This window comes from Phalacrocorax carbo, chromosome 5 (assembly GCF_963921805.1).
Source record: "Phalacrocorax carbo chromosome 5, bPhaCar2.1, whole genome shotgun sequence".
NCBI classification, from domain to species: domain Eukaryota; kingdom Metazoa; phylum Chordata; class Aves; order Suliformes; family Phalacrocoracidae; genus Phalacrocorax; species Phalacrocorax carbo.
This window is the reverse complement of record NC_087517.1, coordinates 42,047,924-42,063,694: the sequence shown is the minus strand read 5'-3', so window position 1 is coordinate 42,063,694 and position 15,771 is coordinate 42,047,924. Positions and strand designations below refer to the sequence as shown.

The window sequence follows — 15,771 nt, the reverse complement described above, 5'->3', positions numbered from 1 at the left end:
TATCCAGAGTTGGCAACAAGAGCTTTTGTTGAATAAACTTTTGAATCAGCAAGTGAAGTCAGACAGACAGAATATCCTGGGATATAAGTCAAAGACAAAATAGGCAAATTATGACCACCAGTACCCATTAAGGCCGTGTTGGTAGGTAACAAAAATGTGTAGACAGTGTGTAATTTTGAAGGCAGGCAGGGTAGGATGGCTAGGCTGGGCCCCGGTGTTCGCACGCACGTCAGTCATCCCATGGAGGCTGCACTTGGCAGTGTCCAAACCCTGCTGATCATCATATTATTGAATCCTCAAAGACAGCAGAGCACCACAAGGAAGCTGCCGGAGCCTAATCAATGCTAAAGGACATACTCAAATGTATCAGAACCTTAGCACCACTACGAAAAAGTCCATTTGTTTAAAGAGAAGAAAAAGGCATGACACTTAACACATTAAAATGGATTATTTCATCAATAGGTTAATAGAAAACCAGGCTGCGAGTTCGCTTCCTGCTCATACGGCCATACTTGAACATGCCATTAAAGTGTGAAAAATGAAAAGGGACTGGGAAAGGATCTTTGTGTACTGGAGACGGTCTTCCCTTTCTGACGGGTGCCAAACCTCAGTTTTGCCTATTTATATGTAAATTTTTTTCAGGAGAAACAAGTTTTCATCTGGGGAAATCGTGTATCTGTAGTTGTGTTGCTGGTACCTGCTGGGACTTGTTAAACATGTCTTAAAACTGAAGATTTTTTTTATATTGAAGGATGCACACAATTAAGATCTTTTTAGATTTTAGGAACTTTAATTTTTAGATAGATCTAGCTTCGCCTTCTGGACAGTGTTATCTATTTTAATTTCAACAAGATGCATGCTAAAGGATGTCACTCAGACATCCAGTCCTCCATTTTCCTTTTGAGTACATAGCGTTAAAGCCTGCAAATCGCTTTATTAAAATAGTGTGTAGCTTAACAGTCTAGCATGTTTAGGCATTCCTCTTCCAGCCTTAGCTCTAGCTGAAAATCAAGCTTTTTGTTAGAGATCGGAATGACTTCATGTCGCTGTTCCTTTTCTGTGAAAGCACCCATTTGGTCCAAGTTTCATGGAGCATTAAAAAAGTTCTCTCATAAATACAGAAAGAAAATTTTAGAATGGTTGTGTCACAGTACTTGCTAAGTTGTGCAATGTTCGTGATGTCGTAAAGGGTGAGGAGCATCTGTGGTGAGGGGGAGAATGGTCTTACTCCAAATTTACTGTATGAGTTTCTTCATAACAGACTCTAACCTGAATGGGTGTGGAAGACTGTTCCATTTTCAAACACGTCTTAGAAATTAATCATAATTAATGTAACTGATGCTGTCCTTTTTAGAAGTCTCACACCCAAACTCAAAGGTCTCTACTGTCTGTGGGCAGGAGGGCTGGGCAACCTGCTGAGAAAGGCAGCTCAAGAAGGAGGTGTGGATGCTCTTCCAATTTTCATTGACCCTAGTGATCTCTTCCCTGCTCCTATAAACTAGATTTTACAAAATTGTTGTAAAACACTGCATGCCAAGCAGTGCTGCATCATTATTTCTTGACTAGATAAGCTGATGTGGTGGCTAGAAAGTCTAAAGAGATACCACTTTTAGCAGATACACGGTTCCCTCCTCAGATGTGGGGATGGCCATGGGTGGGGAGGAGGGGACATCTCTGTTATTTCAGGCACTGTTAGGTGCCAGCAGTGGCGTGGTGTACTCAGATGCTTCACACAGTTCCTGTCTGATGAAACTCAGGCTAAACATATTGTTGATTGAACGTACTTCTCACGCTGTGAATTCACTCTTGAGGCAAAACATGTCGGTTTTAAAGAATGTGAAAATGTGCTTTCTTCTAATGAGCATGGGAATGAAGTGCTTTTGAGCAGTATTTTCTGCTAATTGTGAAACAGCAGCTGGGAACTCGGAGAATCTCAAAGTTCTGGGCAATTCTAATAAAGTGAGGGTGTTGTCTCTTATATAAAGAATTTTTTTTTTTCTTTCCAAATATACACTTTGATTTTTCAGTGATTTGCCTGGGGGAGGAGGGGAGGACCACAAACATCATTTGCATCAACGTCTACCTGACACTTTTCAGAATAATTAAGTAATGCCTCTAAGCTCGGTGCTACAAATAACATGCCTTTGTTGTTAAGAGGATTTAAGACCTTTACATTATCACCTCAACTTTTAAAGGTGGTGATGTAAAAAGGTGTTTTAAAGTTCAGCTGCAGGCACCAAGTGATCAATACAGGCTGTTGGAGGAAAAGGAGCTCTTGTCTGGCTCTGTTTTGTTTTTAAATTAAATCTCATTTTGCAATAGCTGTTTTGTCTAGTCATGTATCCTCTGTCCAAATACTTCCTGCTTTTTTTTTTAATTATTTCTACTGGTCCTTTTTTGTCTATTCCAATAGCAGATCCATTTAATCTTGTCAAATCGTGTCATGTTGTAGAGACTTTAAAAAAATCACTCTGAATAAGAGGCTTTCCGTATTGTCCGTGGATTGGAGAGGCTGTATAGTCCTGTGTGCATTTTCTGTGTGTAGCTCTTCACGTGTTAACAGGCTTGTGCTTGTATTTTACTTCACGTGCTATTTTGATGTTTCTGTTCTCCCCTTTTTCATTCTTTTTCCCTCCTTTTTCTTTATTTTTATTCTCCTTTTTTTCTCTTCCCCTTCTGCTCTCTGGATGCAGCCAAACGCAAAGCTTGGAAACTAAACCGTGTTGGTAGCCTGCGAAATATATACAGCAGCAGCAGCACCAACACCGAAGGTAACAAACCCACCCATTTTAGATGAACACCTCCTCTCCTACCCCTTTTTTTAACCCACTTTTCCAAAAATTGTCCTCCTCGCGTTTCTCCCTTACCGGGTGCGGGCATGGAAATCAAATTTGCCCAAAGCATGCGTGCTTTCATCTCATGTTTGCAGAGTCATTCCAGTTGGTCTTTTCATCTTTTTGTTTGCGCATTTTATTTTGCCATTCATGTTCCTTTCAGCTTACTTAAATTTTGACCTTTCCCTCTAGTCGTGGAGTGGTGATGTTTAAATTACTTCAGGAACCCATTTTCTTCTTTTATTTTTTTTTTTATATATATATATTTTCCCTTTCTACATGTGGGCACTCAATGTAATATTTCCCAAGTTATTACAGTTTTTAAAAGTGTTAGTATCAGGTGTAATGATCTGTAGCCAAATACAATAGTGTGCCGTGACATTTAAGTAACAGTCTTAATTTGTTTTGTGCAAGCCTTCTCCATAATGCTCTTTGCAGCTCTAATCCAAAGGCGAGACAGTGCCGGGTCATTTGCATGTGCTACTCTTGCTTGTAAATTCTGTATATTGTTGTATTTCTAAAGGTCACCTGGTGCCAAAGTTCACAAATTGACTTACATTGCTTTTTTTCCACCGAAGACAGCCGTCATGGCTTTTGTATAATAGCACATTGAATTTTATTCCCCCCCCTTCATTTGAACAACACAATTATAAACTTCCTTCTTTCTTTTTTTTTTTTATTATTACAAATGTCAAAGGTCAGAATTACTTGGAAGCCAGGCAAGAGGGGTGGGGGTGGGGGCAAACAAACCACCGCCACCATCTCCAGCAGCATGTACAAGGGATGGTATAAGAAACAGGGAATGCAAAATAGGTCACAACTCAGTAATCTCAGTATAAGGGAGGGGGATTTTTTTTTTCTTCACTTAAGTGCAAACCAAATGGGTCAAGTAATCGCGAGCGCATGCCCTAACACTAATTGACTTATTTTGGAATGATTATAACTGTAATATTTTTCTTAATGTCACTGTTTTCTGGGCTGTTGATTTTAGTGATTGCCAAGCAGTGGCATTAAATCTCTTGTAAATTTTAAATTACATGCTATTTCTGTAAACAAGTCCCTCTGTTCACATCCTGATCATTAACCTTTGGTGATTTATATCACCGTCCCTTTTTTGCACAGTTACTGCTGTATTGCTGTCGGATGCCTTGCTCTGACTGCCAAACAAAGTGTACATAGGAAACAAAAGTGATTTTACTGTAGCTTGTTAAGGAAGCATTTTTAATTATAATTTTGTTTTATTTCTCAGTGTAAATGTAAAATTATTACTTTTCAGAGCAACGGTTGCAAAACTGTCTGTTTTGATCCTTTTGTTATCTTTTCAAGTATGAAATGCAAAATATGAAATGAAAGAAAATGATTGTTGGGCATTAATAAGGTTGGGGTTGGGGTTTTTTTTTGTTTGATAGGAAACTAACTAGATGCTTTTTAATGATTTGTAATTTTGTATGTATTTGCAGTTTTTTATCTCCCAGACAGATTTTTCTTCTAATCAGTGTGCAGGCACATTTGTTGGTACAGGTTTACTCCTTGAGAAGCTCGTGATTTTGTATCTATCTGTTATTACAGTGCAACAGGGAAACAAGTATAAAGAATTCCCTTGTGTTTCACAGGTGAAGATTTCATTTTTTAGGGCCTGTCTAGTTTGAGGAATCTTTTATCTTACTGATAAAACTAAGTATCAAAGGCACCTTGGATAAGCGTATGGGAACATGTTCCCAGTGGCCATGGTCCAAACAGTTTTGAGACATACCATCAAAACCAAATTCTCAAATTAGGAAAATGTATCTTTTTGGAAGTATTATCCCCACTACAAACTGAACCTTGAATGTTCTCCATAGCTTTGCATCTTTGAGCTGGTACCTTAAGCCTTTGTGTGAAAGCTGGAATGGAGAGACATGCAAATGTCGAGTTAATGAGCATTGTAAGTATTAAAAGCCACATGTTTAGATAATTATGCCTTCAAAAAAGGGAACGGTGATAGGAAATGACAGTCCAGAATAACAAATCTGCTTTAGTCTTTAGCACATGCTTGCTTAATTGCACTTGCACATTTTTACAAACCAAAAATATTCCCGTTGTGTAGAGTCCTATTTTTGAAAGCTTGATCTAGAAAGCAGTCTCTCCGATAATTTTTAATGCCAGTCCTATTATTTAGGTATTCTATATGCTTCCAGGTAGCAAAATCTCCAATTAAGATGAAGAAATCTGCAGCTCGGGAGCTGCAGTTGCTTTGTAGATGCTTGGCAGAAGCAGGTGTATGGATGGTCCTCAGCATGGTGGGTCTCTTGTGCTTACGCAGGGTCACCTTTTGCTGTGCACTGGGCAAAGCTGAGAGTCCTCCCTGAATGTGGCTCCTCTCTCTTGCTGTTTGATAGCAAAAATATTGCATTTCTGATGTGTCTGTCCTGGTCGCAGAGGAATGAGGAAGGGCAGGATTTTCACAGAGGTGGCTGGGTGTAAGATCACAGCTGAAGAACTCCAATTTCTGAGAGCAGAGAGAAGCAGGATGTTGTACAACTGTCCTCCACTGTTCCTTCATCAGTTTTGTATGATTGCAAGAAATCTAACTTTCTTTAATTTTAGAGTTTGCCTAAAAGTCTTAGTTTTCAGATTTGGGGTTTTTTTCTGTAGGGAGCCACTGACAAATGAAAAAGTCACACCTGCTTTTGATTGCAGGCAGCCAGGCTTAAAGCAATCCTTTGATTCTCTAGGGGGAAAGTATGTAATATCAGTGCGTTATACTTAAAACAGACCCCGCTCTGGTTTTAAGACAAGTTGGAGTCACTTGTACCTGCTTTCATAACAGTAGTGTTAAAATACAGAATTATTTTTCTCATATCAACAGATTTTGTAGAATGGCAGAAAGGAGTATCTTTACAAAACTAAATGGCTGTTCTCTGCATGCTACGGTTTAACATGCATAGATACAAAATCCTCATTTTTTCCACTCTTCATGGTTGCATATCTGACATGTTAAACAGTGCTGCATCTGAGTTGCCGGGCTGTCATGGAAAACTTCTCTCTGCATATTCATTAACTCCCAAACTACTGTCTGCTTAAAAGTTAGCAATGCCATTGCTGCTGTGGTGCTGTGCCTATGCAGAAAGTTCGCTTTTGCTAACCATGGCAGATGGAGGGGGAGGCTGTTCAGAGCACCCAAGATAAGCTCTGCCCAATAGACTCAGCTTTACAATGCCTCTCAGTTAAGCAAGTTCTTCAGCTTTGAAACATGTATAATTTAAAAAGTAAACAGCAGGCTTGAAACATGTTAGGGAAACACCTCATGCAAGTGTAGACTCACATACTGTATGAACTGAATTTTAAAATTGTTTAATGAATTTCTTCAAACTGTGTTGTCTCGGCATCCAAATAAAACAAGTAGATATGGCGGGGGGGCTTAGTCCCTTGAGTGAGAGAACCTGGCTTTTCATCTCCAGTTTGTCACTCACGGGTAGCGATATAAAACGGTACTGTGGAAAAATTCTTCCAGTGGAACACAACCTTTATCAGGAGCTGTGGGCAACCAATAGCAGAGCTATATTGTCCTGGTAGGGTTGATTTTCAAAACTAATTAGATTTAGACACTGGGTTTGGAAAGGGGAGAGAAGTATTAGCATAGTCATGCCCAGTGGGACATGGCACAAATATTTCCTTAATTGGGGCTGCTAATAAACATACTTCTCTGCTGACTTACAGGGATAATTTACACTAAGTGGCAAAAAAAAAAAGGATAGTTAACATTATAGAGTATGTAAATAATGTGCACCATTGTTGTAAACAAATTGTATACTGTAAACATCTAATGTTGACTGCTAGGCACCTCGGCAGGTTTTCATTCTCATCCTTTTGACAAGATGAAGGGTTATTAAGGAAGGGTGCTTGAGCAGAAGCAATTTTTGAGAGAGGAAGAAGGGCATGATAAAAAGGGAGCTTAAATAGGTCTCAGTGTTACTTGAGGCAGGCTTGACTAGGTTTCAAGCTGTAACCTCAGCCCTTGAAGATGCTTCACGGGTGTTTGAAATACACCATTGAGAATCTTCTGGTTCTGCACTTGACTTCTTGTTTCTGGAAAGTGTTTCCTGTGTGAGTGGTATCATCCACCAGACATGTACGGCGAGTTACTATTAATTAGCAGCAGCACCAGGATCCTCTGATGACGAATACATTGGGCAAAGATGCAAATGCACAATCTGGCACCTAGTGAAAGAGGCTGGTTGGCTTGGAAGCCAGAAGATCCCGTTTTATTTCTGATTCTGGCAAAATATTCATGTATGCCAACAAGAAATGCCTTAAGCCTGGCAAGTCTTTGTTTTATACCCCTGGAAAAATAGAAATATTTTTTTGTTTAAAAACAAACTTTTGGGATGGGTGTAATTTCTGACTGTAGAGTGCCAGGCGGAAAGGGACCCCTGTCTTCTGTTGACTTCAATCTGTGCTTGTGGTTACCCACCACTGAAGCAAGGTGTTGGTGGTGTTTATGCAATTCTTAATATTGAGAACAAAAGATGTGGGAAGTGGAAATCGTGAACAAAATTATATATGCACACCATTTAAAACTGCTCTTATGGGACACCAAGAGGCATAACTGCTTCTGGACATGTGTTTTCCCTACATTTTACTAGACTTAATTGAGTTCTCTGGAAAAACTTATAGACTTATTGTATCCTGTAGTTATTTTCAGTGTAGTTCTCTAAACCTGATCTCCGTTACATACCATAAACACAGGCATTGGTATGGGAACCCAGTGAGACCATGCCTAAATGTTTGTTTTCCCTTGCACAGCCCTTTGTTTCTAAGAAATTGTATATCTTGTTTTCCATAAGTGGGTGGCTGTAGCAATGTCTGACTTTTGGCAGAGCAAAATAAATGTTAACTTGGGTTAAATGCAGTGACTTTACTGTCAACAGATAATGGCAAAAACAGTATATGCAGCATAAACAGTGGTAACTTGTAGCTTCTTGGAAGTGGTGTGATGTTATGGTAGTGTGGTGGTTTTCCTAAAATTCGCTGATTGCACGTCCACTTCCACTGATCCTCAAAAAAAAAAAAAGTCGTTTATGCTTTAGGTTCCATATTATCATAATGTTATAGTTTCAGCTCATTTCCCATTCCAGCCACCCCTTCCCACTTTAAAAAAAAAAAAAAAGCAAAACAAACAACAACATCTAGCCATCTCCTGTTGATAATAACTTCCAAATGGAAATCAGCTGCAGCTGGTTCTTCGCACTTTAACCCTTTCTCTGCTGGCCTTCCAGGAAATAATTGATGACTGATTGGCCCATTAACCTTTTTTTAAAAAAAAAAGTTTGACAGCCTGGACTTGTGTAATGAGGAGGGATTCCTAGTGAAATCAGGTTGATGGCTGAGTTGCTTGCCCCTGAGGATGCAAAATTAGCCCCGCGGGACCTCGTCTGCATAGAAACTGGACACAATTAGTGTAATATCCGGTGTTATTAATGTAGTTTGGAGTAATTGGGCAGGTTGATTTCGACAGGTTGATGGTGCTAAAATACTATTATAGTGGACCTTTCTATGAATAACTGTTAAACATGGAAAACTGTTTAATAAAATTTTGTGATTGGGCTCACAGGGATTTAAATGGCACAACCTATAATTTTTCTGGAGAGTAAAACTGAACAATTTTGTTTTGCTGCCTGGTTTTTCCTGTTCATATATGTAGTGATTAAGGACATACACATTCACTACTTGTCTTTTGTAGGCATTGCCCTGTGGGTGATGTGGAACAGGCGTTGCTGCTTTGTTTCACAGTTGTGCTTACGAAAAAAAATCGATGTATTTAAGCAGAAAAGATATTACTGAACACATCTTCAACTGGCACAGTTGCTTTTCATCTGAGCTTTTTAAGGCATAAACCTGAAGCTTCAGTGGATATGAGAGAGTACAAACTTTTATGTTCATAACGTATCATCAGCAATGACCAAGTTTTCGGCTAACTTACTGATGAACTGAAAATGTCCTTCCAGCTCAGCCTTAAACACAGTGCAGCCTCGTAACCTGTGGTGGGGCTGTATGGCACAGGCTCACCAGTGTGTTACGTGGACTGTGTGATCCCGAGCCACAAAGGCCATGCAAGGTCTTTACAGCTTTTGTCACGGTGTCAGCTGGTCACAGCAGAAGAGGTCAGGAGATGAAACATGGGAGCCTCTCCTTTGGGAAGAGGAGACTTGGCATATAAAAGAGCGACCACGGGAAATGGCTGGAGGTGTTTCCTGAATAGCACTCCAGTCACCTGAATAGCTGTGTTTGTGTCCTCTGCCATAGGTCTCCTGTAAGCAGGGGAATAACTTTGTGTAGTGTTTCTGGAAAACAAAACTTGCAGAGGTACCGCTGCGAGGACAGTATTTCAACCTCGCTTTTAAACAGTATGCTGGCTGAATTGCAGAGTTTATTTCTCCTAAGCCCTTCTTGGGTAAACCAACTTCATGTATGTGATCAGGATTATTGGCAAGTAGAAGATAGGAGGATTCAATGATGCTACATCTTGATTGTATGTATTTCTTTTAAGGTCTGGAATTGTAATGCTGTAAAGTCACCTGGTTCTTAAATGTTGGGGTGAACTGGTACAGAATTAGTGCAGAGAGACTCTCTAAAGATATACCATATGTACTTGCTGAGTATTAGTTATATACCACATATACCTGTTGAGCTGTTACGCATTGAGAAGTCAGCCCTGCCATGTGTGCTGGAGAAGTCTGTCCTCTTGTTGTGCTCTTCTGTGTCTTTGCATCCCTACAGGGCCTCTGCCTTGCTTGGAGAGGTGGTGTGGGAAATTTTTAACTTGAGGTGGCAAGATGACTGTTTTCTCTAGTAGGCAGTTCCTTCAGCTTATACCAAGCCTTTGGCTTACGTAGAAGTGGTATGGTGTGTGGTTGGAGGAGAGTGGTGCAGGGAAGACACGATGCAGCCTGGAGCAGAGCTGTGAGTGGAGAAGAGAAGGGCTGAGGGAGAAAGGGCATGAGGTGCAGAAAGTGGAGTGAGGCTGAAAAGGCCCTTTTTGCTACTGCATTTTGCAGGATCCCTGCCCTAACAATACACATCTTGGTACCACCTGCACTGAGTAATTTATATAGAAGGATATTCTGAACATTTAGTGACACTTAGTAAGACTTCAGGAGTAGAAAGTTTTGTCACTTAAATGCCACTGAAAAGCCTAAGAACGATGAAGTACCTAAATTGGACTTTACAGGGGGATGCTTCAGGTGGGATTCAGTTTTTCATGTTCTCTTCCTTCACCATCGTTCCCTGTTCTTGTCAACATATGCATAACTCTCCATATGCCTCTACCCTCCCCACTGACCATGTGCCATACCACCTCTATGTAAGCAGAAGACCATAATTGTGTTGTCCTTCAGGAGACACCGCACAGGACTGAATGTCATTTCCTTTATTGTTGAGTAGTTCCTCTTACATCTTCCTCATAAACTCTTGAAAGCGCTGTTTGATAAATGTGGCTTTTTCCCATTATTTAATTGTAGCATTTTGGATAATGAGTCTACCTATTTGTTTTTAACATAGTGTTGATAACATGGAAATGTGGTTATAGCTGTACATCTGCATCGTTTCTCTTATTTGTTTTCCTGCTTATCCCATACACTATTTTTTCAGTAAAACTGCTGTTTCGGCTGCCCTCATGCACCTGGAAATAACCTTCACCTCCATGTTTGTTCTCACCTCAAGGTGCAAAGTAACCTTCTATTTTTTGAGACTTCATTAAAGCGATATAGGCACTGGCTGTGCTAGCATGGAGTTTATCATAGAAAACCAGTTATCCCACAGGTTGAGAAAATGACTGCCGGTGAGCAGCAGTACTGACTTTAAAGCCGAGTGCTAGATTTGTCACTTATCTTTGCATGCTTATGGATGACAAGGTAATGTAGGAGTTTCATGGCTCTGAATATATAATAAGTCATTAGCAGACTAGCAAATATAAATGCTCTTTCTAAAGCCTATTATGGCTGATGTTCACCAGAAGTTTGAGCTCTATTATTCTGTTCCTTTCATGCTTCATGCCTGCCCTTTCCAATTCCACTCGTTCTGTTTCAGCTTCCTTGATTTATTTTTTTTTAATTTGGCTTTTGTGTCCCATGTGTAGTTGGAGCGTGTGTCCATTTAGTTCAGTTCTGCTGGTATTTTCATACACTGCAGTCCCCTGGCCTGAATACTTGTCCTTATACTCTAGTAGCCCTAAGGATATTTCATTGACCCTTTCTGCTAGCTCCTCAGATCATTTTCTCATCTCCCGTGTTGAACGTGAATGTTGAATAGCTTGAACTGATTTTAATACTGTATTATAATCCAATGTATTTATGCTGTAGACAAGAATATGTACACATCCACTTTTAATACATCTGGACATGTAAACAAGTGCTTGGAAGAAGAGGGTAAATTATCAACTTTTTTGTATTGTCAGCTCTTTATAGTCCATCTTTTAAGTTATTTTCTGACACGCTTTGGTTTTTATATTACATAGCTTTTAGCACCTCAGGTTTAAATCTAAATAATGCTTGTTAGCCACTTTGTGTTCAAGAAAGCTAGAAGCTCTGTACCAAACTCGGCAAACACAGGCAGGAACTGAATATTCACCCAAAACAGTACTTTATCTACATAACATTTGGAGAGAAAAAGCAGTGGATCTATCTGCAGGTCATTTTCTGATGCATTGTGCAACTGCAGGGTAGCTGGGTATCTCTAGCCTCAAACCTCAAATGTCCAGACCTGCGCTTGCTTTTTACTTTGCAGAAATGCTCATCAGCCAAGATTGCTTAGGCCAAGCTATCAGTATCCTCAGACTTAAACTTTTCTTCCTATTGCATGGTTTTTTTTCAGAACAAGAAGAAAACTTTGAGTTTATCATTGTCTCTCTCACCGGCCAGACTTGGCACTTTGAAGCTACCACATATGAAGAAAGAGATGCATGGGTACAAGCCATAGAGAGTCAAATCTTGGCCAGTTTACAGTCATGTGAGAGCAGCAAGAACAAGGTATGGTACACAGAGTAATACTGAAAATAATTAATGGTCAGTTAAGCTCTAAAAGGAAAGCAAAATCAGGAACTTCCCATTTTAAACCTGTACTCCTAGAGATGTGCAGGTATTAGGCACACCACAGAGCAGCATTAGAGCTGCATGCTTATCTCAGATATTTCAAGACAGCTGGTGCTGTAGCCTGTTTTACAGTTTATTTTTTCCAGCAATTGAATTAATGTTGCTCCTGAATTGTATTTTGCCTTCAGTATTCCTCTTAAAAGTTTGACTGAAACTTTGGGCTAGGTCATAGACTGTCTCTACTGAGAAGTTGCATAATGTGGTCACTGCTGCAGATTCAGGTTTGTTTCAGGTTAGAGGTCTGCAGAAAAGCCTGTCTTGGAGAACAGTGGAGGCAGACCCAAAACCCAGCGTATTTACTAGTAAAATCTCTAGTTAAATCTACTAAGCTCCCACATGGCAAAATTTAACTAAATGTTCTGTTTGGCCTTACCATAAATTTGCAGTAGCATTCGGCCATAGGACTCTGCTGTGATGAAGTAATACAAATCACAGAAATCAAAATTAAGCTTTTGTGATTGTTGCTTTACAAAGCCAATGCACAATTTTTCTTTAATTACACTGAATTAATTTTTTATGGCTTTCTGCCTTAACTAATATAGCAGAAAGCAAATCCAGAAACAGTTCATCAAAGCTTTTTGGAGGAAGAGGAACATTGTCTAAGAGGTACAGGCCTTTTACCTTGCAGTGCTGTCATATCATGACAGACATAATTTGTTCTCCTTTCCTGCAAAATAAATAAATAGATGTTTAAAATCTGAGACTTCTTCAGCTATTGCTCATTTTTGGAAGGGTATGAGAACTTCCACTTTTTGAGTCTCTGAAAACTCTTTACAGCTAGAGAGCAAGGTGTTGAGTGGTAGTGGAGGGAGAGGAGTGAGGAGTAATTATTCAGACCTATAGATCCTTTAATGTTATCCACTTAACGGATGCCTTTAATGATTTTATATTGCAAGGAGGAGACTCATATTTTGAAATGAATGCCTGTTTTCATTACCCTGATCTAGCAGAGTAGATCAGACACCAGTAATTACCATCATCATAATATAAATTACTTCCCATTTTGTTTAAAAAATGTATTTATTTCCAATATGTATTTCTGAGAGAGAGAAAAATGACTGCTTATATGGTTTTTTGCCTTTCATGGATTTACACATTCTATGTAAAGGGAGCTTAATAGAGGAAATTTGTACACTAGCACCTATATGAAAATACTAATACAAAAGAGGATAAAGAGTGGCTGGTAATATTTACTGTGCAGTACCCAAAGAGAAGATTGGCCTTTGTATATATTAAGTATTCTTTTGAAAGGGGAAATCCGTTGATAAGATTATGTGTGTACCAGGAGCTTTTTGGGTTATATATTCGACCTGCTACAATGCTCAGAGGGGTTTGTTGGGTTTTTTTCTCTGAAGTATTACTGAGAAGTCTCAAAACATGTCAGAAGAACTAGCTGGAATAGCAAAGTGTAGTTAGTTGGACAGGTTTAGTAGGTGTCCTGTTGATAGATCAGGAGGGCATATTTCCACATGGCCATGCTTTAGGCTGGCCCTCATCCTGCTTAAATCAATTCATTGCAAAGAGTCCATCACTTGGCTAGAGCTAACAAATTTCTTCTCAGAAAGCCCACAAGACAGTTTAGTTGGGTAGAGCTGTACTACTCCTACATCCTGACAGCCTTTCCAGGCCCAAGTAGAGGTCGTTGGCAGGTCATCATGGAGAGAATTTAGATGGGAGCTATCTGATTAAATCTGACCTTTTGATGATAAAAAGGTTTCAGTTGCTTTTGCAAACCATTCCTTAGTCTTCATTAGCAAAAGCATAAACATCAATACAAGAAATTGATTTTATAAAATAATATTCTTATCTAATTTATCTCAAGAAGTAAACCTACACTGTGACCGCTTTACTTGTGAATAGTAGTGTTCATTTTGAAGCTCGGGTTTTCTTCTCTGCAGTCTCCCCCCTTGTTAGAATCCAGACTGGAGACCCCAAAACACTGGGAGCTCCTGGACAGAGTGGAGAGAGCCCTGGGAGAAATCCTGAGCTGTCAGAAACAGGGGAGGGAAGAGTAGCCCCTGCTTGGTAGGCATGTACTTGCAGTACCTGGCGAAGCCAAAGGATCACCGTTTCTTGGGAGGCAAACCAAGGACTTGGGTTACTTGATCACATTCATTCAACCTTGGTCTAAGCTTTGGGGTTTGCTGTTCGTTCAGCTGACAGTTGTGTCACCTAATCCTTTTTATTGGGTCCTTAGTTGTGGCTTATGCACTTCTTTAAATCCACACAGTCCCGCCTGACGAGTCAGAATGAGGCCATGGCCCTTCAGTCCATAAGGAACATCAGAGGCAATTCACACTGCGTGGACTGTGAAGCACAGAGTAAGTACAGCCACTTGGCTTCAGAAAATTGACCTCTTCTCCTTCTTGGCCAGGACTTCTTCCTGGCCAAGGCTTAGGTGAATGCCCAGCATGGACTTTGTCTTTTTTGGTATTACGTTCCATAGGTTGTTTGAATGTTTCTTTTTCATTATGGAGTTTGCTTAAGCAGACTTATTTTATGTTAATTCATACTTAATATATGCTGTGTCAGGCATATCATAATTTTTTTCCCCTTGTTGTTTCACATGCCACTTTAAATGTCAGCAGTTCTTTTGAAGAAAAGGAAAAAGAAGTTTGCTGTTTGACATCAGTTACTTCCATTTTCCTCCTGTTTTGTGTGGAGAGGGCACATGTGCCATGGTGATATTTTCAAAGAGGTAGAGCTTGACTGGTTTTTTTTTTTGGTTGGTTTTTTAAGAGTTACTTGTCAGAAGAAACCGAAGTCATTGCTCATTATGTCTGGATGCTAGAAAACTGATTTGGGATTTTTTTTCTCCCCTTTGTGTTTCTTTCTCTTTTTTTTTTTTTATTTTTTAAAACATATACTTAGCGTTCAGAGAAGTGTTCTTGAGAATACTTTGAGCTGCGGTTCTCCTCACTAACCCCGGCTGAGGTCATTATTCTGGTGCTCTTTAGTTCCAGGGGTTTGCAACAAAGCGGCAAAAAGGAAGTACTCTTGCTCTAAAGCAATTAGTTGTAGAAGCAGAAAGATGGAGAACTTGCGAATTTTTATTTCTTTGATATTTGAGAGTCAAAACTTTTCTTGTGATTTTTACATGCGCTTAAAATGGAAAAATAGTAATTTATTTTTCTTTGGGTATAATTTTTTTTTAAGACTTGCTGTTTAGGATTTTGACTACTGGTCTAAGCCATTCTAATATCCCAGTTAACTTTAAAATGAACATTCATTTGGAAGTGCAAGTGCTTTTGCATGACTAATTTGCTATCTGTGTAGTTAGCAATTTAGCTGATTGGGTCATCCACCAAACAAACCTATTATCCCCTGCTTCATCCTCAGAAGGCTGGAGGGGAAGGTGGTTAGCACATTAACAGCCATTTAAAATAACAGACTTTTCAATACCATCAAAATGTGCTTTACATACAGACTGGTTTTAACTGCTTCTTTTGAAAACTCTCAGATACTCATATGCCATCCATAGAGATGGATGGAGAACAAAGGCAGCTGCCCTGTCCCGGGTGGCTCAGCACGCAGGGATGTGAGCTGTGGCTGGACTGGACTTTGAGCCCCAGGACTGGGGTGCTATGATAACAGCTTGTTGACCTGCTGGAGGGAGATTCCAAAGAGAGATTTCACAGAGGCTTTTCACAGACAGAGAGAAATAATAGCAACGGGATAAATTAAGATATTTACATTCCACTGGATAGTAATCCAGCAGGTGATAAACAAGGGAAAATGTTGGTTTGGCTGGTATTTTAACATATACAGCCCAAAGTGACTTATTTGTTAGTGTTCTTTCACAGCGATCT

General features: G+C 39.7%; 1 protein-coding gene across 3 annotated transcripts in view; it reads left to right on the top strand.

The window, feature by feature from the left end:
* The window catches only part of AGAP1 (ArfGAP with GTPase domain, ankyrin repeat and PH domain 1), a 240,221-nt gene that overhangs the window by 174,645 nt on the left and 49,805 nt on the right, over positions 1-15,771 (top strand). For all 3 annotated transcript variants that reach the window (XM_064452169.1, XM_064452170.1, XM_064452168.1), the window contains 2 exons: positions 11,685-11,839; positions 14,193-14,283. In XM_064452169.1, the coding sequence (XP_064308239.1) occupies positions 11,685-11,839; positions 14,193-14,283 (246 nt within the window). The remainder of the gene's footprint in view (positions 1-11,684; positions 11,840-14,192; positions 14,284-15,771) is intronic.